At 37.6% G+C, this 25205-nt stretch overlaps 3 protein-coding genes across 3 annotated transcripts in view; 1 reads left to right on the top strand and 2 right to left on the bottom strand.

Moving 5' to 3' along the window:
• CRELD2 (cysteine-rich with EGF-like domains 2) overlaps positions 1-1951 on the bottom strand; it is a 16644-nt gene extending 14693 nt beyond the window's left edge. The window contains exon 1 of the mRNA XM_009318771.1: positions 1910-1951. Coding sequence (XP_009317046.1) covers positions 1910-1951 — 42 coding nt within the window. The remainder of the gene's footprint in view (positions 1-1909) is intronic.
• A 1508-nt stretch (positions 1952-3459) lies between these two features.
• Positions 3460-14818, top strand: ALG12 (ALG12, alpha-1,6-mannosyltransferase). Its single transcript, XM_009318767.1, has 9 exons — positions 3460-3650; positions 3798-3930; positions 4463-4636; positions 6018-6212; positions 7518-7621; positions 8115-8338; positions 9086-9255; positions 9454-9529; positions 13551-14818. The coding sequence occupies exons 1-9, from the start codon at positions 3486-3488 to the stop codon at positions 13780-13782; spliced, it is 1473 nt and encodes a 490-aa protein (XP_009317042.1). The 5' UTR covers positions 3460-3485; the 3' UTR covers positions 13783-14818.
• A 4992-nt stretch (positions 14819-19810) lies between these two features.
• On the bottom strand, positions 19811-24999 carry ZBED4 (zinc finger, BED-type containing 4). The gene has a single exon (XM_009318766.1). The coding sequence runs from the start codon at positions 24687-24689 to the stop codon at positions 21171-21173; it is 3519 nt and encodes a 1172-aa protein (XP_009317041.1). The 5' UTR covers positions 24690-24999; the 3' UTR covers positions 19811-21170.
• Positions 25000-25205: the final 206 nt, after the last annotated feature.

Genomic DNA, 25205 nt, shown 5'->3' with positions numbered 1-25205 from the left:
GGCAGGTGAGGGGGGGGTGGTTGGGTTGGTTTTGGGTTGGTTTTTGTTTTTTTTAGCCGAGGGCATTCTGTGTGTTTCTTCCCCAGTCCGAAGAGTGACATTTTCTACACAGCTTTGTCGTACCTTCGTATCTGGTGCTGTCCCAGACTTCCTTTCCTGCCTCAACTTTCTCTTCTTGTTTTTTTGTCTTAATTTTTTTTTAGCCAGTCCCCAAACTCATGAGGAAACGTATGTGAGAGTAGCAACTGTCGTGTTCCTTCTTAGAAAAGAAGAAAAATCAATCCCAGCAACTACAAGGTTTAAATCTGACCTCATTCGGAAGTTAGCTTTAGTGCAAAGTTGGAAGAGCTATTAAAGCGTAGGAAAAACCCACTAAAATTGAAGATAATGCGACACAGGTTTTACCAAAGCTAGATCAAGCCAAAGAGGGAGAGGACCTTATGGTGGGATGCTCTTGCTGGTTCTGCTTAGATGCCTCCATGCAGAGCGTGTGAGGGAGTGAAATGCAGTCTCTGTAGATAGATTCAACATGCAGTTTGGCTGCCAAACTGTAAGATATTTATACTGAAGAGTGTCTGAAAAACATAAGTGAGCTAAATATCGTAGATTTTTCATAGGAAGAGTAAAAAGTCCATTATTGGAACTAGTGACGCTTCGACAGAAAAAGTATAGAAAAACTTTTTTGATGAAAGTGCTTCAGCCTTTTTTTAATGTAAGAAGACAATTTATTTTCACCCAGTTTAATGCCAGGAAGGGACGAATTCTTTGTGTTGAAAATCTCCACTCTTCTGTCATTCAGTCTTCATGTAGACATCCGGGGGGGGAGTCACTGTGACTATGTTGTACAGGTCTGAGGAAGATTCTTCTAAAGTTGTTAATGATGGATAAAACTATGTCTATTTGCTTACGATATTCCTCTAACCTTCGTTATTAAACTATTTTTATTAAGTGAAAATCTGTTTCTGTGGTTTTGGCATTTAAAAATAAAAGCTCTAATTGCAAGTATTTTGCCTTTATATAGCAAATTTATTTTAAACATCAAATCCAGTGTCTACCCGTCTTGATAAATTCCACTTGAACTTTGAGGTTTGTCAGCATCAATTTTCGACAGAGCAAGTTATCTTGAGTCTTGACAAGACCACTAAATTTATTAGGCTTTATCTCAGAAACCTAGGTGTTTTCTTTGTGCTTTGTTTTTTTTATCTTCTAGTGTGTTTCCCTTCAGGGAATCTCAGTATGTGTAATGTATATAATTATCTTCAACATGTATGAGTATGCTGGCAAGCTTGCTTTCTTCAGGCATACAAAAGGATTGGAGTCAACAAGATAAAAAAAAGCCTTGTGATAAACTGTGTATGGGATACGTAGCTTCACTGTCATTCTGATGATTTAGGAAGTTGGGGACTGATCATTCATATGGTGATCAGCTAAAGATATCAGGAGCAGGCTATACTGTAGAGTGGTCAGGGTATAATGAATGCAATATTTATAGGTGAAGGTAACATCTTTTTATTACACAACTGATACAGTTAAGAAGGAAAAAGTAGAGCTGCTTGGCACTTGGGTCCTTTTACAAGGATTCATTGGGTCCTAAAATATCTGAAACGTTAAGAAGCAGCGAATTGGGAGCGAGGAATACCTACCTTGCTGGTGTATTACATGCTGCTTGACACGACACACAAGCTACTCAAATGCCTGTGTCGCTCTATGCAGCGGTGGATTGATCCTTCGGTGTCCATTTTTCTCTCGGGTAAGTTTGGCCAGAAACGTGAGATGCCTCTGTATTTATTGGAAGAATTCAGCAAGAGAGCTTTCTAGAGACAAGAGTTTGTGCAAGATAAATTGCCCTGTGGAGAGGCTTAATTCCTGCCACGCACTTCTTGAAGTGCTCCTGATGGCAGTCCCATACCTCTTTTACTACTGCCGTGGAGAAAGGATTCTGTCGTAGCATAACCCATTTTTATCCATCCTTGTAAAGAACTGATACTAGGCACAAGTTAAAAAGACTTCTTTGCGCTTCCTGGGATGTTGTGTTTATTTAGTCTCTTTGCATTGCGAAGCAAGCCAAAAATCGTAAGGACCTGCCACAGAACTCTCTGTCTTTGAGCCCAGGGTTAGAGCTTCAGTTACAGCCTGCGGCAGCGGCAATCATGAGAAAAAGAGATGCAGTCAGTGAGGTATATAAAATAATACACAGATACATGCAATTTACAGGAAGTACACAAATTTTGGCATTTATTGGTTAAAGCTGTGAAAATAAGGAACATTAGCTTCCTCACTCTTTCTTTAGTTTTACTAATGAGCAGGACAAACATCAATTCAGGAAAAGGTAACTCTAGGAGGCAGTTGCTAAGTGATCCTAGCAAATCTGCCAACTATCTTACATCTGTTTGATGGACATATTTAGACCAAAACACACGAGAAAACATCTCTAACCAAAACCCCATTTGTACCTTAAAGGTACTATTTTAAAAGTCTTGTTTCTGTAAGAACAGAACAAGAATAACAATAACCAAAATCTCTTGTCTTTTATTAAATCGTAAACTTACAAAAAGTGGGAAACTTGAATTAAAAGAACATGAAATAGATTACCATATTTTTGCTGGAAATGGTCGTGGAAAATAACTTTTTTTTTTTTTACTGGTTTATAATCTGAAACTAGGAAAGATGAACTGTTTACCCATGACGTTACCTATGCTTTATTTGCTCTGGCATCACCTGGACACATGATTTTATCATAATAAAATACATCATAAGTACTACCGTAAGAGTGGCTCAGCACAGTGTTGTGAAACTAAGCACTAGGGAGAGATGGCCTTAATTTCTGGGTAGGAGCGCGAAGGATGGGGTTCAGACCATCTCACGCCATAATGACACGTGGTGTGGGTGCCGAAGGGGATTCGTCCTTCGCTTGCCAAGTCCAGACCTAGCCACTGGCAAGCTGGCAAACTCAGAAGATCGAAGTACTCTGTTCCGAGCAATTTCTCATCCTCGTGGTTCCTCTCCCACTAGTTCCAGAGTCCTAGACAAACGAAGAGTATGTTCTAAAGACCGCGTGTAAATTCAGTGTGAGAGTAAATTACAAAGCTGTCTCTCCCACAAAACGCAGATGCAATTGAGGTGGCACTCAGCAGTGGTGGCAGTATGGGACGCAAAGGGAAGTATTTTCTTAAGTAGGGTCTATGTTGTCTGAGTTTTTTTAGGTGAAAGCTAAAACCTTTACATTAACAGAAGGTGGCATAAACCCTGAAATGCTGCCTGAATATGTTTTTGGCTATCTACTCAATTCATTGAATGTATAAAAAAAAATTGGATGGATTATTTAATTTATTAGTCTTTGTTTAAACTTTTACAGTACTGTAGTATGTTTTCTTTGCGTTATCAATGTCTTTTTCTGTTTGTATGCTTCATACCATGTTGTTAATATATTTTCTTTTAATTTTCTTTTTAATAATAATAGAATATATGTGAATTTCAAACCCAGTATGGCTCAGAAGAGGAGCTCGAGTGGGCGGTCATTCCCGTTGCTGCTGCTGATTATTGTTGTGGCCTTTGTTCATTTAACTGTCTGTCCTTTTACAAAAGTGGAGGAAAGCTTTAACCTACAAGCTATCCATGATGTGGTATACCACCAACTGGACTTGGATAAGGTAAATTGGAAAGAAGGTGTTCTTGGACACTGTTACAGATTGCGATTCCCTGCTCTATGAGTAGGATAAATGCAATGTGAATATGATTTATCCCAGTTTTCCTGTGTTTCTGATTTGCCTATCTTACTTAGATTTTCCTTTTTGCAGTATGACCATCATGAATTTCCTGGAGTTGTCCCAAGAACGTTCCTTGGACCAATTTTTATTGCTGCTCTTTCCAGCCCAGCTATATACATACTTTCTGTGCTAAGAATGTCCAAGTTTTACTCCCAGCTGATAGGTATGAGAACTTTAAATCGTCAGAATAGAGATGTTCTTACTACTGGACTAATGGGTGACGTTGTAACATTTAGTGTTTGGATCAGTGGTTAAAATGTGTTATTCTTTTCCTTAATGAGGGATTTTGCAAACTGTAAGTACTTGGAGCCACCGTGGTAATTCCACCCCTCTTTGGAGTAACTAACAGCAAAGAGAAAGTCTGTGCTAACAAATGTCAGACAGTGTAGAAAAAGCAAGTGTCTTCAGAGAATACACTCCCATGTGTACTTCCGTGTGTGCTTCAGAAGATACTGTTTAACTTGGGCATAGAAGCATTGACCTTTGTGCAAAAGTATCAGACGAGTTACAGGTGGATTAAGATAGATGAACTAATGGGGAAGTTTCTTTTTTTTTTTTTTCCTTTGAAGTGGGTTATATTGTGACATCTTCAGTATTATTCTTCGTAACTTCTTCCCATTACATTATGTAACATGGCCGTTCGTCAGTGATCCGTCTGATATTACTCTTATTTCCCATTTTTATTCTTCTAATAGTCCGAGGAAGCTTGGGGCTCAGTGTGATTTACACATTATGGAAGCTGCAGAAAGAAGTTAGAAAGCAGTTTGGAGCAACTACATCAACAGTCTTCTGTCTCATCACTGTTACTCAGTTTCATTTGATGTTTTACTGTACACGAACCCTCCCTAATGTGTTTGCACTTCCTTTTGGTAAGTATTCGCATAGGAATATTTTTAAAATATAAAAATTCTTCTCAAATATATCAGTAGTTAGAGCACACAAAATGTGTGGTCAGACCAAATTAATATATGTGCTTGATTAAATTGTGTGATAACCAGATGGGAAAACTTAAGCAGTTGTGATTTCTTTATTTGTTTTTTTTACCGTATATGCTTATAATGACTGTTGAGTCAAGTTTTATTGTATCTGAGTATACATGGAGTTTGTCAGATGGCTTTCATTAACTAGAGGTTTGAGTACACATATCTGATGCATAAAACAGAGCTATTGAAAAGGCAGTAGGTACACCTGCAGTTCAAAAAAAATCTGTGAACTTAGTCTACACAGGAAACAGTTTTCTCATGAGACTGTGGAACAAACTCCCACCACAACCTTTCCACCTTCCTCTTCTGGAGTTATCTACAAATGTAACAGTTGGTACACTTAAAGTAAAGGGGAAAAAAAATCAAAGTCAAAACCTTACTCTACACATACAGTTTTTGCCCAGAGATGATGAGGGAAGATTAACCACATGTGACAGATATTAGCGGAGTCACTTAATGCTTCAGTGCAAGTTGTTCAACTAATAAAATCATGAGGTTGGTGTAAGAACCTGTGTAGATCAGAACTGAAAAACAAAACAAAAAGCAGTTGAATTGCCAGATAAACACTGCATAGTAATAAACTTCTCAGATAATTTCTGCAGGTGTTAAAAAATATAAGTAATTTCATGGCTTTGTACTATTAATATTTCACACATTTTCCTTAGGATTATGACCACTTTACTATGTAGTCAGTGTTATCATGTGATTGAAACTGTGAAAAAATAGAGGTAACTTCATCTGTAGAGATACTATGTGTCTCCAGCTAACCATGCAAATGGATTTATAGTTCCTTCTCCCTGAGCGGTAGTCTGTAGTCTCTTTTTCGTGTTTGAAATGGGGTGCTGCTATCATGAATACAGGATATACTCGGCCAAGAGAATAAACTAACTCTTCAGCTAATACTGAGCAATAATAATTATGAATTTTAGTTTGAAAGGCTTTTAGTACTCCCTTAAGGTTTGGGTTTTTTTGTTTGTTTTTTTTTTTCCCCAAAAGCTATTAAATATGCTGTTTAGGAAGAGTTCCCATGTGTTTCTTCTGTGGTTATACTTTTCCTAATTACTTAAGCATCAACAGTAGAAAGTTGTGTGTTGTTCCAAATTACATTTCTAACAGAGGAAGAATTTCTGGACTAGAAATGGTAGGAAGACCAAGAGAGGCTTGGTGTGAAGTTAGAGGAACAAGACGCTAGCACTGAGAAAAGTGTTGCCCTTTAGAAAATGAATAGTTCAGTGTGTCAGACGTTGTGCTTTATTTATTCTTTCAGTGCTCCTGGCATTGACGTTTTGGATACAGCAAAAGCAAAGGCCATTCATTTGGTTCTCAGCTTTGGCAATTATAGTCTTCAGATCAGAGCTTTGCATATTCTTAGGCCTCATGCTCCTGGTGACGTTATTAACTAAAAGAATCTCCATTTTCAAGGTGCTTTCTCATGCTGTTCCTGCTGGAATTTTTTGGTTGGGTAAGTGTTTGCTTGGAAAAAACAAATGCCACATAGTAAATTCAACAGAAGTCTAGAGATTTGACTGACTTCTCTGGTGACCTGGCCCTTAGGGCTTTTTTTTGTGTGTGTGTGTCTGATTCCATTTGCTAGTAATATGACAAGGGTATTTATTTCTTTGAAAATTGCTGTGTGAGGAAATACGTGTGCACAGAGCAGTAGAAAGATACTGTGACCCCGGCCTTTAGATGCTTACAGTGTAACGTCCTGGTCTTAAAAAGGCTTAGACGTACAAGTTGACTTTAGTATAATTAGTACCTGGCTGTAGCTATATGTGCATTATCAGCTGTAGTATCTATTGCCATGACGATAAGCTGAATCCCAGGATAAACTACAACAGTGTGACAGACGGGGATACTGAGCAAGAGGGTTGTGGGGAGAGTCACAGTTCAGCTCTGTTTCTGTATTACATTAATTTTAACAGCTTACGTGATTATCCATGCTAGAGAGGTTGAAAAATCTCCTTGTCTCTACCCATCTATGGAAGGCTCATGCATATGCACGTAAATACTCTAAGCTTTTCTGCCAGCCTACCTAATTGAAAATGCTGTTGTCAGATGCCTGATGGTGACCTCTGGTAGCGTGCTGTCCCTTCCACAGCGTGGACAGTAGAAACAATAAAAGATCATGCCACGTGCATTTGGAGGCACCTCACAGCATAAGAGTTTGGAGGTCCAACGGGAATTAGTCACTGGTACTCCCGTTCACTCTCTGGGCAAGCTTCTTAAATACCAGAGCAGTTTTCACAGAGCTGAGTGGAGGAGATGGGGCTGACGGATTTGCTGCTCTTCTGTCTTTTTGCCTTTCATCCCTTATCCTCCTTCTTCCCTCCCACCTAATAAATAGTAGCAAACCTCTAGAGATTGTTTTCCTGAACTTACCAGCTTTACAATAAAAATCCATTTAGTACCATTTGAAGTTCACCCGGGTTTCTTACCATTCATTAAACTTAATGCTCTAATGTTCTTTCAGAACAAACTTTAATTAAACCACTGCATTTCACACCTGGGGTTGGAGTGGGGCGAATCTCAATCAGATTCCTATCTAATGTGCTTCTCTTAAGACTTCTATTAAGAAGTGCCTCCCTCCCCTGCATTTCCACTGCAAGACAGACAGATTTAACCTTCTCTGTGGCTTTGGGTGAGGCTTACAATGCATGTTCCAGTTTATGTTGATCTCATCAGTAAATGTGCAATTTGGATGCGCTAGTTTGCTTTTCCCTGGTTTTTAATTCACGCAGATTTGTATTTCTTTTAATTCTTTTAGGACTAACAGTTGCTGTGGATTCTCTGTTTTGGAGGCAACTTGTGTGGCCTGAGGGGAAAGTGCTCTGGTATAACACAGTTTTGAACAAAAGTTCCAACTGGGGAGTATCCTTTGAAACGTCCAGGGAAAAAGATCTATTGAACGCTACCAGCCAAAGCAAAGGCTTGATGTAACCTATTCCTGAGACTCAGTTATGGTGTTAAATTCTACTTTTCATCTAGTATTTCATTATTTGAAGCTTATGAGACAATGTCTGTTTCTTAGATCTTTCCGAAAACTTTAACTTTCCTCTGCTGACTGTTCTTTCTTGCTTCTTTGTGTTCTACCAATGTAGAGCAAGGTTTCTTTCCTTTGGTTTTCCATGCTGCCCATCATCAGAGCCATTTGATGTGCCTCTGTTTGGTGATGTGAATGTAGTTAGGCAACTGCTTTTATTTCTCAAAAGGTAAGACAGAAAACCAAATGCCTGGAAGAATGTGATCTGAATATACAAAAAGTATACTGCATATTTGCAAAATTTGTGTGCACTACTGTAAAGAATAGTTACTTTACTTGTCAGCAGTGAAAGCATCCTTAACTCTCCTTTTCACCTTGAAGACCTCCCCCTTCTTGTGGTATTTCTATTCAGCCCTGCCTCGTGGTTTGGGATGCAGCATTATATTTGTACCCTTAGGTGTAGCAGAAAAGAGAACTCGGATATTACTTTTGCCAGCACTGGGCTTTATTTTCTTGTATTCGTTTCTCCCACACAAAGAGCTGCGTTTTATCATATATACTTTCCCTGTCTTCAACATAGTGGCTGCTAAAATGTGCTCACGAATGTAAGTTCGAAATTCTGTTTTTGTTTTTTTTTCCTCTGAAAATGCAAAAGAAAAGCAAAACTATTATTACTATTTTTATGCACTTTTTGCCATCTTGGAATCTGGATCATCTTGAGATCTTCATATGCTTTAGAAAGGAGGCCTGTATCATTGTACCCATTTGACTAATGAGGGAAATGGAGGCAAAGAGAAGTTAAATGATTTGGCAGGACCATTTGGCAAGTCTGGGGCAGAGTCGAGAATAGAGCCCTGATTTTACTGTTATGCTGTTACAATTCAGTTTATTTTATCCACCAGAGAAAAAGACACATTCCCGTGTACTACTATGTTGTTAACATAACTTACCTTAGGAGATACTTTAATATACAGGTGGGGCTCGTGAAACATGGAGTTTGTATTAAACAGTTAAACTTGGGTATACTGAGTAAACAAATGCAAGTTAAACTCTGAACTTCTTTGAAAGATAATACATTCATAGCTAAAGGTTTTAAACACAGAAATACTTAGCTTTATTGATTAGCTTTTATTAGCTTTATTAATGAGAATATCCTAATTTAAATGCCACTCGAAGCTAGTCTTTTAGAAATGGACAATAAATGCATTCCATACACATGATTGTAATAAAGTTTGCATTAATCTTTATTATCTAGCAGTGGAGTTTTCATTAAAAGTTCTGTCACGTTAGGCAGTGACCAGTATGAAAGAAAAATAACAGTTTATTCTTACTCATTTTTCCCCCCTCAACAGTCTGAATAACTACCGGAAATCCTGGCTGTACAAACTTGGATCTTTCTTTGCTATAATGCATCTTCTAGTTAATGCTGCTTATTCAGGAACATCTTTGTATGTTTCACATTTCAATTATCCTGGAGGAGTGGCAATTCAGAAGTTGCATGAGTTGGTACCTTCAACAGCAGGTATGTAAAGCTGGCTTGAGGTACGTTCGCCTAATTTCAATTACAATTTTTTTTCTGCTAGTATATCTTTACATGTATTGGATGTTACTTCTTCACACTATTTATATGCATCTTTTCTGTTACTATTTCGTTAATTTATTAATCAGAGTGTTCTTAGAAGAATTTTGAAATTGTATTTTGTTTTCTTTGTTTATGTAGACGTCTCTGTTCATATTGATGTGGCTGCAGCACAAACAGGAGTTTCTCGGTTTCTAGAAATCAATTCAGATTGGAGGTATGTTATGAACGAGGTATTTTGATCTGAAGACAGGAGCCTGCTTTTTCCTTTTTTGTATATGCACAGGGGCAAACATCACAGGTATGGTTTCTGGTACAGCATATTTATTAAACCAGGTCAAGAACAACGTGAATCTTCAGAGAATTTTGTTGTGTGCAGTGCTGCCATTTCAGAAATAGAGCACTGCAATGTTTTTTAATTGTTTTGGTTGGCTCTGGTTTGCCTAAATAGCGTAGAATCTTTTAAAGACATCAGAAACAGGCTAAAAACTTGTTAGCTTACTAAAACACCAATACCTTTAATGCAGCTACGTTTGATATCTCACTAGATCTTGTAAAACACAGCTGTAGATGAATACTTTTTGCTCTTGGCAGAACAGTGTATATAATTGTGGGGGTATCTTCTCATTTTGTTTGTTTTTGAATGATGTGTGGCAATGTGAGGCTTATCTGCTTATTAATATTCAAAGTCTATTTTTATGTGGAACATCCTTCACATAGATGGCATTGAAGCTGCTGTTGTGGACTGTCGGTCACATTCATTGGCTCTGAGAGAAAGCAGTTGAGTGCTTTGTTACCATGACCAGCAGCGATGTACAAACAGTTTTAAGAATGAGAATATTGAAATGAATAGTAGGAGACATTTGTGGGATGGCATTGTTTGCTTTTCAGGATGCAGACCAAAAAAAAGGCGTCTTTCTGATTTGTAGGCCTGCCTCTTCAGTTGAAGTGTAGGTTTCTAATTTAAAATGTCATCTTAATGAAAATGATTCAGCAGAAGGTGACACAAAGCCTCACTTCGTACTTGCACAAAACAAAAGCAATATGAGCAGATTTTGGTTTAAGAAGTACTCTGAGCATGGAGTTCTTTTTCCTCAGTTACAGTCTTCAGGATCAGATGAACAAACATAATTTAATTATTGGTATGTTTAGAGATAAAAGTATTTTTGAAGCAAAGAGGAAGAAGGGAAAAGTGTGCTTCTGGGGGAATTATGAAAATCATTGAGCTTGCTATGCCTTGTTTTATTTCTGTCCTCTCTCATAATATTGCGATGGTACAGACAGTTTAAAGCTGAATTGCCTTCACAGTTACCAATCCAATGTTTGTTTCAAATTGTTTTTTGCATGTTCAATCTAGAGAAAGTCTTAAGCCATGAACAGTCAGGAGGAGACATTAAACTATTAGAGTAGAAGTGATAGAACACGCATGATAGCTAAAATGTTCCAATCTTTGGTTTGTTGAATATACTTAAGTACACACACTACTCTAAATACAACTCTACTCTCTAAATACAGTGCCTAATTTCGGTGAGCTTTTTGAGGTGGTGGGTTTTGGGTTGTTTTGGGCTTGCAAGGCTGTAGTGTAGTGGGATTAGAAGGTGAACAAGTAATATCGCTGTCACTGATGGATGTTTCATAGTGTTGCAGCAACAGAGCAGTTTGTCTCTCTCACTTTTATCTTTATTCATCATAAAAAAGCCTCAAGGGAGGGCTGATTCATCATAAAGTTTCACATTAAAAAATCAGGCAAAATCCACAACTGAGCATCATATGCAGGATCATACACTTTGTCTGACAGCACAATAGCACAAAGTTTAGTGGCACCAGCTGTCCTTTTTATCCAAGGAAGTGACAGCCTTTCAGATGGGTGAAAACTAATTTACCATCTTCATAGACTGTGTACATCAGGTGAAAACAGATTTATGGATGCAGTGGCTATGAAGGCTGATGATTCATCAGGATAACTACAATCCATAAATAAAAGTGTCTTAAAGTTAACAGCTTTCAGTGGCATGCTCAGATTAGATCTATTTGCCTCAAGAAAAATGCAAGTGATCCATTATTTTTCTTCAAAGGGTGACTGAAAGAAGCTTGATGCAGATTCTTACACAAAACAGGTGTTACAATCTTGTCTTCAATTAGTGCAGCTTCTTTGAACCAGGAATAAATATGCTGTGTAAGCTTAAAGTATTTAAAAATAATAAAATTCAGAAATGCTTGCAGCCAGATGAAAGGCCTTTTATTTGCTGATGAAGAAAATGCAAAATTAGTAGTTGGTAAAGTTGTTACAAAGTATGCCATTCCTTCTGCCAGTTTGAACGCATGTACCATCCTAAGTGGTATTGTGATCTTTTTGGAAACAGCAGATGAAATTAGTGTGAAATTTTTTTTTTTTTTTAGAATAAGAAAGCACTTGTTCAGTGTGCAAAGTCTAATTCTGCATTATATCGTGTATTTATTGACATCACTGGATTCTGTCAGCCTGGGGTCTGTTCTGGGTTGCCAAAATTTTAGTTAACAATCCACACAAATCCTCTAGTTTGCTGTAGAGTACTTGCTTTAAATATCTTAAATGTTAATGACCGCTATGTCAGGGAGTGTTGTGAAAATATAAATTGAGATTGTTTCCAGTTTTTCACAGAGAATTCAGGCAGATGAGAGGCCAGGCCTGCAAAGACACACGTGGTGAAAGATGCAGCCTGGATTTACTCCTAGGTGCATTTAAGATTATGTAGGGTTGGGATTGAACCACTTCCCTGCCAGTGTCCATGCCTGTAAGAAAAGCCACAGCCTTGAGTAAGTTGCTTGTGAAATGCGCGGGAGGAATCAGGTGCCTAAGAATAGGAGCTCCAAAAGCTGGTAGAAAACAGTTCACAGAAAAGAGCAACAGAAAGGGTGAAGAACTGGGCACTGCTCTTCACCTGGGTTACAGAGCATGGACACTTTTATAGTTGGATGCCTAAGACTGTCTTGTTATAAACAAACTAAAGGTAAGTAACCTCCATCTTAACCTCTGTCTTCTGGACTGTTACCCAGCATTAGTGTAGAACGTTTTTCTGGGATATAGAGCAAAGATTTGAATCCAGGTCTCCCACTTTTGGAAGCACTCTTAACAGTGGTCCATGGAGTGTTTTGGGGTGGACTTATCTTCTTCCCCTTTGAAGTTGTTGGACTGAGGACTCGATCAGGTTGCCATGTCCAATATAAGCATCCTAACCCTTGGGCTATAAATTCCACCTGACTCTTCAGTGAATAAATAAGTAACTATTGTGAGGTAGAACAGTGTCTTCATGAGACAGTGAGGGAGATCTACCTCAATTTCTAGAAAATTAGAAAGGTTCATACAGCTCTGTGAGATAACGAACTCAGTTCTGGGCTTAGATCAGATGGAGAGTGGCTGAACCTAGATCTTTTGCATCCCTGCCAAATGCTTAAGTCACTTGTTTTCTCATCCTGTAAATTCCCTCCACAGCTAGATTGAATATAACTCCTTTTAAGAAACAACTGCCAGTGTACATGTTAAATAGTTCTAGAACTCACTAGTTACTTTATAGATACATTTTTTTTATATATAATTCATATATATATTTAGGTACCTAAACAAGTTTATAAAAGCTGACCCAAAGTGACCTGCCCAAACATGTAGCAGATCAGGGAACTGAACCCAGAAATAACAAGTGCCAAGTTAATACTATAATTGCCAGGCTGTTCTTTCTTTCCTACAGTGTTCAAGGAATTCTTTTCCCTGCTATTCTCTGAGGCTGCTGCTTTAATGTATGACTACCAGAAGAGAAAGGTTTCTGCGAAAGTGCTTCATAACATTTTTTTTAATTAAAAAAAGGCAGGAAAAAAAAAAACAACCCACCGAAAAAAACCCACACTTATCCAAACCACAATTCTTGTAGAGTAAAACTTAAAAATTAGTCCAGTTTTCTACAGTCTTAGGCTTTGGTGTTCTTTTTCCACAGAACTCAAATCGAGGACTAGTGAGAAATTTTCTAGGAGTCCTGATTTCTATCACAATAGCAGCAGAAAGACTTGCATGGAATGACTGGCTCCCTAAACTCTTTAAAAGTACTGTTTCCTCCTCCAGTACTGGTTAATTTAATCAAGAGATGAACTGTAACATTCATAGTTATCTTTTGTGTTTCATCTTGGATGCTACATGCCCTTGCGATAATGGAGATGTTTAATAGGTAAAGAGAGGAATGTAAATAAGCCTTCTTTATTCTTTACAGGTATGACAAGAGAGAAGATGTTAAACCAGGAGATCAGTTGATGTTTTCTTACACACACATTCTGATGGAAACAAACCCTCTTCAAATATCACATTACAAGACAACCCACAGGCCACTGGCAAATATACCTGGCATCAGTAAAATTGGGTTGAACCTTACTGCACTACCTCCTTTTACTTTAAACTTGAAACCAAAATTAGTACTGTTGGAAAAACTTCCTCTATCATCTTGACTGTGAATTTTAAGTAAGTCTTTTGATGTAATTTTGCTGATGACTGAATAATGTAGGACAGCAGCAAACTGTCATTCCAGCACTGCAATTCAGCTTCTGTGGAAAGGCATGGAAAATCTTTGTACCGATTGGTATTTAGCTCTGTCCTGTTTCTTCCATAAATATTGCAATGCATTCCTAGTCAGTATATACTTGAATACTGAGTTGTATTGTTAGATATGTTTGAGAGGCTACCTACAAGTTTAGTGGTATTAGGTAAAACCTGTCTACTTGGTTTGGGTAGCTGTCTGTTTCATAACGTAGCGCAGGTATGTCCTAATTGTCCTATATAAGATACATAATGGAACAGGTTTGTTCTGCGGCAATAATTTGATATGTAATCTGTGTGTGCAAAGATGTATTACTCGATGTATCTGCAGGATTGTAACCCCCTCAGTTGTCAGATTGCCTGTGTGAAACGTAATGATGTTATCAACATAGGAAAGCCATATTCATTGTAGCTTCATCACAATACCTAATTGTGCCCTGTAGCCTACCAAACTAATTAAAGTTTCGCTTAAAAAGCAGTTGGACCTCTTGACAAGCACTGTCTCATAACAGATTTGAGTATTAAAGGGTGGTTATCTTTATTCCAAGAGTTCATGAATAAGCAACAACTTGGATTTCACAGGAAAAAAAAAAGAATTTTTAAAATAACGTTTCCTTCTTCTGCTGCAATGATATTATCTTAATTTGCAGTGCAAAAATTTACCTATGAAAATATTCACTTGAATACACTTTAAGAAGATAGGTGCTCTTTTCCTTTTTTTATTAAGTAGTCCCTTTGGAAAGGAATAATCTAATGTGCCATGTGTTGCATTCTATAAACTAGAATAAGATAGCATGCTCTGTAATCTCTTCTTTATTAGATATTTTTGTAAAGGATGTCTGCCTAGATTGCTGAATGAAGAAGTTAAGGGGTAAACTAAGGAAAAAAAGTTGGAATTTTGGTTAGGGCCAATTGTAATACGACAGGAGCTCCATTAGTTAAAAAAAAATCAGTATTACTGAAATAATAATGGGCAGAAAACTCTTCCTTGCTGACTGAAAACTCGAGTGAAAAATTCTTATTGAAAAAAGTGGGGGTTTTTCGTTTGGTTTTTTTTTTTTTTACTACTCTTAAAGCGTGCTTCATTCAGGAACTATATTTACCTGTGTAGATCTCAGTTTTTAGGTCCATGTCTTTATCCTCTAGACTGTGTATCAGAGGAACTGATCTGGTGGGGTGGAGCCTGCTCCCCTGTGGGTGGCTGTTGCTGTTGCAGGCTTCCTCAGGCTGAGCAGCTCTGGCAAAGGCAACCTGCAGAACTTGTTGGTCCAGTCTCTGGCTGCTCTTGAAATTGAAATCACTCAAGTATTATCTATTTGACTTGTCTTTGGAAGAAAACTCAGCTTCCTCCAGAGCCAATTTGAACATCAAACAATTCACATGAGACAGAAGGAAGTACATGTGCAAATAGCTGAGAATTTGGAACAATACAAAGGAAAACGTTTGAGTAAGGATGTAGGCCCTTATGTTAAGCCTAATCATTGACTTTACGTAACTCCCCCACACTGTAATCCACAACTCAAGAACCTAAACTAAGATTTATCCTGCCCAAGCGTAGACAAATGCCTGCACTGCTGAAGTTAGGTGTATATCCAGCTTTCCAAATCCCTGGTTGTCAGAATCCCTCTGCAGAAACAGAAAAAAACTAGGGCTATTATGCTTGTAACATAGGCATCTCATGCTAATGCCTGAAGTGGCACAGAACACGTGGACATTAGGCATCTGAAGAGTTTAATTTTGCTGAATGTCAGACACACAGAGCTGATTGATTGGGTCCTTCCACAGACTTGGGTTCTGGTGTCTGGGTGCTACCAGTTGGACTTAAACCAGTGATGATGTTCAGCTGCAGTAGCAGTGTGTACTGCTGCTCACAGCCTCACTACTGATGAAAAGAGACGCTTCAGCTCAAATTGGCCTGTTTAGTGTATTTGTTTGGGGTAGAGAAAGGTAAAATGCATACAGGGAGACAGGAGAGAGATACTGGATTGCAGTTTTGAACAGTGTCTGAAGTTCACTTACGTCCTGTTGCATCTTGCTCTGCATATGTGGTTCCTGAAAAGTGCTTAGTTTTAAGATCTGCAACACGGTTGGGTTTGTACACAAAGGGCTAGATCATGACCCATACAGTGCATGCAGCACCGTAGCACCACTGGCTGTATGACTGCTGTGACAGGACGGGTAACCCCCCCAAACATAGGGCAGGAGTGTTACGGTAGCCCACGCCCTGAATAGGAGGGGGCATCTGTCACACCGGGGTGAAGATTACTGCAGCTTTTCCCCAAAGGCTGTTTTCAATAAACAAACAGTCCTTGGAATAGGCCATTTCACATATTCCCTTGGTGAAACTGGGTACACATTCGGGCAAAGAAAACTGAGATTGAGCTGCATCTCCTACCGCAGCTGTTCTAGGACGATTCCTATCTTCCTGAATACTTCTAGTTCTTTCCATAATGCTTAGGAGCTTGAAAGTCGATACAAGATTTAAGCACTCATTTGCTGTATCTCAATTTCAATGCATGTGTGCGTATGTTTCCCTTGCATCCAAGAGCACTTTTTCATGCATAACAGAAGTTGGACAGAAGTCTTGTGCTGCCTTCCTCGCTTTATTACCTGTGCTCATTCTTAAATACTCCCCTTCGCCACCTCCCCCAAGAGCTTTCCTTGTAACTGAGTATTCAAAGAGTCTTTCTTGTACGAATGACTTCACTGTCTGTTCGCAAGAACAGAACAAAACCACAAGCGGTTTATCACCCATGTAAGCAAGACTGTTTAGCCACAGCCTTCTCAGTTAGCTGGTTACATAATTAGTCTCAGCTATGTCTTAAATGAAAGGTATCGCTATCTGCTTAACATATGACACAGAAGATTAAGAGGGTGTTTGCAAAAATTCCTAAAGTTAAATGACAAAGAATACCTCCGTGAAGGGCCTTTTTTAAATTTAAATATATGATTCTAAAACGTAAAGGAATTGATCCATTTTGCATGCAACTACTTACTTTGTATCAGCCCTTTAGATCAACGTGAGCAACTACAAATACTTTCCATTGTTCATTTCAGACCTTTGTTTATGATAGCAAAGACAGCCAGTGTTTCTTCTGGAATTCTACATCTTACTATCACGGGCAGTCTTTCACTAATTCTGCTTTATTTCAGCTGCAACTTGCCCTTGGTTCTGTACCAAGGCTTGATTTGTGTCCAGTTATGTCAAGTGTAAGGTAAAAATGCTGTCTGAAATGGACTCCATCTTTTCCTTTAAAACTGCCAATTTATATCAAGAAATTGGAAGAAGGAATTGGTTCATACAGGGGAGAGAGAGAAAAAAAAAAAGCAGGGACTGCTTAGGCATAGATCTAGCCCTTGGAACCCAAGCTGATACCTGAGTTGGGGACATCGCTGTGGTTACCATTTCTGGTTGGCATATTCATTTTATGAAACGAAGCAGTTTTGGGTCAGTTTTGCAAGGACACCAAGAAGGTAAAGAATCACTCTTTCTTGTCGCTAAGAATAAAGCAAAGGATGAATATATTTTTGGAAAGACTAAAATGCTTAGTTTATAAAATCTAAATAATTTGTAATTAGAAAGTGTTATTTGCTAATAATATGTTTATTTTTCCTGTGTTTGGAGATACCTAACTGCAAGTTTGTTATGGTCAGTTCTGCATAGTGATGGAAAGAAATGCTGCTTTAAGGGACAGATCTCTCAACAACTGTGAACATCTACTTTGAGCTTGTCATCTATATCTGCATTTAATCAATCACATCCTTATGCTAGAATTTAAACTGTTCTGGACTGAGATTTTGGTTCTTTGTAAATTCAGAAGCTGTTCTTGGGGAGCAAGGAGAAGCTATGAGTATTCCTAGTAAATGCTCACTGGCCAAATTCTGCAGTCAAACAGGTTTACTTTGTACTGCACTTTTACTTGGTGGGTAAGGAAAGAGGCCAAATGGAAAGGGGTGACATGGGGGGAGCATTATCACAGGTTTCCGGAGCATAATACAGATCTCCATAGATACTTTACATTATATACCCTTCAAGAGTGGAGTTCTTTGAAAAGGCTGTTGCAGATCTCTACTTCTTCCCCTTCCTGTCTTTAGTACTACAAGATATTTCTTGCTGCAGTGTGTAACTAGTTGTTACCTGCCTACTCTTAAAAGAAGCAAAAGCTGCAAGATTCTTATGATGACACAGAGTATCATCTTTAGTACCATCTACACTTTACTTTTTATGCTAAGAGGAAAAAGTCTGCTTAGTAAACTTATTCTAAGTTGCTACTGTTCTGAAATTAACTGTTTAAATAAAATAAGTATCACTGTTGGAGGTTCACCATATCATTACGCATTAGGGAACTGTCTGCTTGCTGCAGGGATTGTTCCAGCACAAACTCAGCATGACGAAAACTCCCACTGTTAACAGAGCTTGTGCTTTATTACAGTCTGAGAGACAGTAATGTAAAAATAAGGGAGTTTTCTATACGTTACAAATATGAGAAAGGTTGGAAAATAAAAAAGAGGAAGTTTTAGCAATCACTAAGAATTTATATTAAAAATAATAAAGTAAACCCAACACAAAACCCACCCACTCAGTAACTTACCTCAATACTTCAGTGAAAGCTTTCAGTCCTTCTTTTGAAGCCATTCTTTTCTCAAAGGCGTACCTGAACTGAAGATGGAGATGCCCCCATAACTCCTATAGAAGGATCAAGGCTTACATACGAAAAATAGCAGCTTTGTGCTTTCAGTCTCTTGTATTTTTACTTAAATTTTTAAGAATCACATGTTTCAATTTTAAGGCCTTTTGGGCCGGCATATTATCTTTAAAAAAAAAAATCTAACGTAATTATTAATTCTTAGCCAAGCTGATACTGAAACAGTGTGGGCTTAAGAACTAAGCCCTTCAGAAAAAAGGAAATTGCAGGTACAAATAAAGTAGACTAACTGGTAAAATTTTACTTTTAAAAATAGTTACTAGTTCTCATGCTCTCAGGAAAAGTTTTAACAAAAAGCATGACTATACAATTAAGTATCCATATGAAGAAGATGCAAACTGGGGGCTACAAAATGTCATCACTTCAACTTTCCACATGAGAGTTACATAGGAGCTACAGTAAAGACTGCCTTCAGAGGAGCCAAGCTGCTTGTTTCCAGAGGACTGGCATTTTCAGGTAAGCTTGTTTACTGCCAGAACTCCTGCTGGTATGATGTGGCTCTACAATGCTTTAAGCCGAAGGCCATATTTACACTCAAGCCTTGAGTGAAAATTATATCACTTGTTTAAAAAGAAAAAAAAAAAGTTTCTTCATCCTCTACCTCCCTCTCTACTGGTTTGGAGAGATTAAACATCTCCTTTACAAAGGTCAAGGTTATATTCACAGTTAAGATGTAGGGGAAAAAAATGGAGATAATAATTAACCAGTAACCATTTAAACATGTTTCCCAATAAGCTGCTTCAAACTCACCTAGTTCGAACTATACATAAACTAGAACAAATTGTTTTATTACTGCAGAAAAAACACGTGCTGTTCTCATTTAACCCTAGAACAACAAAGAAACGCTGACTGTTGATAGAATTAAGTTACCTTTTAAAATACTGGAGACAAAATGCAGTACTAGTTCTTCCCAAGTACACTATATAATAATTTACTTAAATAGTACAGGTGTAAACATAACTGATGGAACAATTGAAATACCTGAAACCATAAAACGTTTAGAGAAACATCACGTGGAAACCAAAGCCACCTGGGGAAGAATTCAACAAGTTTTCCTGACGTTGAATAGAACCAGAATCCAGGCTTAAGTCCAAAGAACTAAATGGAAAACCAGTCTTTTCACATGCTATGTTCTGTGGTATATTTATGGTTACAGTTGTATCAATTGATTTTTATTCAATGGTTGTCTTAAATCCATCTAAAATAAAAGGCAGTGTTGACTACCACTAGAAAATTGCAAATAAAATGTTTAATTTCAGAAACTGAGTTCACCATTTATAAATACACTAAAACATAGTAAATGCAAAATTAGATTAGGCATAGGTACAGTATTTTAACAAAGCTACAACTTTTCTAAAAGGTCATAGGCAAATGATGACTTGTTTCCCAAAAAGTATTCAATGAAAACTGAAATGAGAAGATTAACCTTTCTAGAGTTAAAAAACCATGGAGAACGTTCCTTTCAAATTAAAATGCTGGCTATTTTTTTCCATCTTATTTGAAGTTTTGAGGGCTCTAGATCCCATTTGCCTGATGGACACCAACAGTTAAGAATCAACCCTACTACATAAAATTCTAAGCAGTGCACCATATCCATAAGGCTATTACTGAAAATCAGAAGATCAGTTACTTCTGTACTAGGAGCTTTAAGACAGGCTGTTCTACACAATTGAAATTACATTAGGAGTAAGGGCTCAATTTTTACAATAGGGAACCTTATAGTTTCGATGCACTAAAGATTAGAAAAGGCTTTAGAATGACATTGGAGTCTTCATGGTAAATTTCTTGCCTTTTTTGTACACGGCATTAAATAACAAGCATTAATTCACAAACTTTGATAAGACTTTCAAAGAGCTTTTATAAATACCCAGAATATTTCTGTAGTTCAGTTAAAATGTAAAACCTGAACAGGAGAACCCAGAATGGGAAGTTTTACTACCGACTGCTGTATAACTGACATTCCTTATCTCAAATTTAAGATTTATTTTCAGATACTAAGTCAATGGCCTCCTGTAAACACATCTTCCTCAATAACTCTTCTTAATCCTTTAAGTACTTTAGGGCTTGCAGTTAAGAACACCACATGATAAAAAGACAGCTTGAACCCCATCTTTCATGTACAGCTTTCTTTTGACAACTACAAAAGCTGTTTTGTTGCAATTAAAGCAATGTTCAACTAAAATACAGTACCTGGTTTATGGTTTTTACATAATAATTGAATAAAAAACTACAGAATAGAACTGTTTACATCTTTTTTTTTTTTGCCATTCTATTAAAACAAATGACTGAGCTTTTTTAAAGTTCATTTACAATTATGGATTAAAACCTACATAATTTTGTATAATTTGACAAGACAGGCTATCTCTAGTGTGAACTTTTAAAAAACATATATACAATATCTGGCCTGAAGTACTATGAATAAGGCACATGTAGACATATTGAAAGCTGAAAAAAATGAAACTAAAATTTGGAATTATAGTCACTGATTAGATGTCATACATGGCCCCTATTGGAGCAATTTAACAATCCGAGTTATAGATAGTTAATATCCAGTGAGCAACAATAGATTTAGTCTAGCAGTTTGTTCATTAGTTTCAATACTGGAAGTATATTAAAGGAAGATTCACTTTCAAAAAGATAAGCTTTTCAAAGTGTTCAATCATTAACCTTGACTGACTAAAGTTGTTGCTTTCATTGGATGTATTGAACAATCTCTCTGAAGGAACAATGCTTGGTGGACAACCCAAGAACCTGACAGCCAATTTTGACAGTACTGGCCAAGACGACTTCTTAAAGTTCCAGTAAGTTAAAGGATCACAGTTATGCTCAAGCACTTCTTCCTCCAAGTAAGAAAGCACCATTTCCTCTGGTAACTTTGCTCTCTCTTTCAGGTCTTTTGTTTTCTTCATGTCACCCATGAGTGACCAAAGATTATCTTCCCCATATGAATTTGTAGATGGTGAACCTATATCACATCCATTGGAAACAGGTTTATCATCATCTGAGGTAGAACTCATTATTTCCAGCTCCCTGATTAAGTCTTGTTTATATTGTTCAGCCTCCTCTTCTGTAAATAAGGATGTTTTATACCGGGGATCCAGAAGTGTAGCAAAAATGTACCTTGGATCATGAAGCGTGGAGGACAATCTACTCACCATAGCTTCTTTCAAAGATTTCAGCATAGTATCTATGCCCATTGTTTCCTCAAATAGCATTTCTATTTTCCGGTTAAGTATATGAATCATTGGAATCACTTGGCTTAGAGTAGACATGTGTGTACTCATCTCCCTACTTGCAGCTTCGAAAGGTTTGAGAGCATGACACACTGACTGCATGACTTCCCACTGATCACAACTTATTAGCTCCCGAAAGCTGCACTCTATTGACATTTCATCAATTGCTCTTTTCTGTTCGATAAGACGTTCAAGCATATGAAATGATGTATTCCACTTTGATGGAACATCTTGTATTAGCTGATGCTGAGGCAACTCGTACTCTTTTTGCAACTCAGCTAACTTCTCTTTTGCTTTTGCTGACCGATGGACGCGTTCACAGATCTTTCTTGCAATACTAAGCAAATTCTGAACCATTCTCTGGCTTTTAATAGCCTCATTTACAATGACATTAACAGTGTGACTAAAACATTGTACACTTGAATGATCACCTTCATTTAAAGTTTTTTCTATACTCTGATTATCAGTAACAGTAATCCCGATCTGAAGGCCAATGGAAGTAATCCATGTTTCCCACCAGTACTCTAACTGCTTTTGAATACTGATTCCATTGTAGTCACAATCTATCTGTGATACATTTAATAGTGCTGAACAATGGTAATCCTCACACTGTGGTCGAAATGAAGACTCAAATGTTACCCAATGAGCTGTCAGGGTCAGATATTCTCGTGTTTGGTTGCTCATCCATATTCCAGATGTAAAATGGATCACTCCACTTTCAGCTTCTTTAAGATGTGAAATAATTATTTGTTTTACATTATCATACATATCTGGAATTGCTGTCCTAGAAAAGTAAGATGGAGAGGGTAAAGAATACTGAGGTTGCAAGTATTCAAGCAGCCTGTTAAAGCCAATGTTGTCTACAAAAGAATATGGCTGAAGGTCAAGTGCAATCATTTCGGCTACGAGACTTGTGATTTTTTTGGCAACTGGGTGAGAGTCACAAAACTTGTCATTGGTTTCATCAAAATTTGAAGATCCTAATAATTCTGTGCTCAGTGGCATGTGATTATCCGTAGATGAGGATAATACTGTCTCTGAGACATCAGTTTTCAATACATTGTTATGAAACCGCTGCAAATGTCTTAGAAGGCAACTTGTGCCTAGATTTGTTGGCTTTTTCCCCCTACTTATTGTACGTCCACAGTGCATACATACTACTTTTGTTGAATCTGCAGAACAAATTGAAAAGTGATTCCACAGTTTTGAGGTCTTCTTACTATTAACAGGAAATATAATTTGATTATCATGTGTAACCATTGTAGGCAAGTCAGTCAACTTTGAGGATGAACATTCTGCAGAAGCCAAAGTGGCGTAAGGAGAATTTGCCAAACTCACATCAAGAAAGCTCTTTTGGTTTCCAATTACATCGGGATGGCGTCTATATAGATGTCTCATCAAGCAGCTTGTGCCCACATCTCCTTTTTTACCACGACTTATCATACAACTGCAGTATCTACATACTGCTTTTAGACTGTCTGCAGGTGACAGTGAAAAGTGATGCCAAACTTCTGATTTAAGCCTTTTCATAATCCTTTTATTTTGCTGAAATACAGCGGTAGGTTCAAATATTAGTGGACCTAATCCCTCACACTGCTTCTCAGGAGAGGAAACAAAGGAGACTTCACCTATATCATCAGAAGATGACAGCATTGAGTCTTCTACTAGAGCATCTCCAGAAGAGAGATTAGTATGGATCTCCTCAGAGATTCTGTCTGGAGAAGAAGAAACAGAAGTTGATTCTTTCATTAGTTTTCCAGGAGAGGATGACATAGAATTCAGATCACTATCTGAGGGTAGTAAAGAAGGCAACAAAGTTGGAGGTGCAGTGTAGAGAGGTGGTATGCTGGTACCACCCCCATTCTCTTGCAGGACAATAGAACGATGGGCTCTCCACATGTGTCTTATTAAACAACTCGTTCCCAAGTCTTTTCCATTTTTTCCTCTACTGAATTCATTCATGCAGTGGATGCAAACAGCTTTAGAATTATCTAGAGGTGACAAATAAAAGTGTTTCCAGACAGCAGATCTCCTTCTGGAACCTGATGTGCTCTTTGGAATTACAACAGTTTTTTCTGCTACATTCTCCACAGTGTCATCGTACTGGTTGTTGGGTAGCTGTGGAGATGACCCAACCATGACTTCTTCTTTGCTGCACTTTTCAGAAACTGAGAGATCTGATATTTCTTCAGAAGAAACAATAGAAACAGATTCCTCAATTATTCGATCGGGCGACGGTATTTTAGAAGCCATTTTCTTGACCAGTTTTATAGGGGATAACATAGAACTCAGATCGCCAACATCTGCGGACTGAGGTGGCAGTAACAACGTAGGTGAAGAAAAGGAGGATATACCTGGCATACTTCCATTTTCTTGAATTAGTACAGTGGGATGGGCTCTCCTCACATGTCTCATGAGACAACTTGTACTGAGGTCCTTTTCATTTTTACCCCTGCTAAATTCTTTCATACAGTACATACATATTGCTTTAGTGCTATCTCTAGGAGATATAAAAAAATGGTTCCAAGCAGGCGACTTTTTTCTGGAGCTTATGTTTCTGCTAGAAAGGAGGCTTTGTGTCACAGCTTCCATTGCTACATCATACAGCGTACTACTATATTGAGAAAAAAGAGATCCATAATCATCTTCATTTTCTGTAGATAAATATTTGCCAGGGTTGTTGGTAATGAAGTTCTTTTCTTTGTCTTCTTGTTCATCACTGCTGTCCACATGTTTGAAATCATCTTGTTCTGTCTTGATATCCATTCTTTCTAGAGTACAGTTAATGCTGTCTTCCTCTTGCTCTACTTTTAAGTTATTGATTTTACCCAATACAAAATTACCATCCATTCTGGGGGAACCTGCTTTACTCTTGTCCATGGATGACAAATTCTTCTTGCCAAGTCTTCATTTATTAATAAATACAGATAATTTAAAAGATTATTTAAAATTTGATTAAAATGATTTATCTTGTATACTGAATGCACAAACACAAATGTGCATATGTGTTAAAATAATCTCTGGTTTATGAATTCTGTATCCGTGTTGTGCATAAGCAAATATGATTAGTCATAAAAATGCATTTAAGAATTATAGACTTAAAGGAATCTCATTTTTTCCTTAGGATCAGGACATTTCAGGTCATAGATGAATGTTCTCCAAGACAGCTACTGTTAAATGCTTCATGTTGTAGACGTAATCCTAAAAAACAAATGTTCTATTTTCTTGTTGAAGGAAGCTGTTCTGTTCATCTTGACTGGGCAACTGCAATTCTTTTGCACCATCTACAAATAAAAAAAATCAGAAGACAAAGTTAACTAACACACTCTATATAACTATAGTAAAGATGAACTGAAAACATGCGCTAAATGTTCTGTGTTTTGTTTTGGTTTTTTC

This window comes from Pygoscelis adeliae, unplaced genomic scaffold (assembly GCF_000699105.1).
Source record: "Pygoscelis adeliae isolate BGI_AS28 unplaced genomic scaffold, ASM69910v1 Scaffold12, whole genome shotgun sequence".
NCBI lineage: Eukaryota > Metazoa > Chordata > Aves > Sphenisciformes > Spheniscidae > Pygoscelis > Pygoscelis adeliae.
The sequence above is the reverse complement of the archived record's forward strand: the minus strand, read 5'-3'. Positions and strand labels throughout refer to the sequence as shown.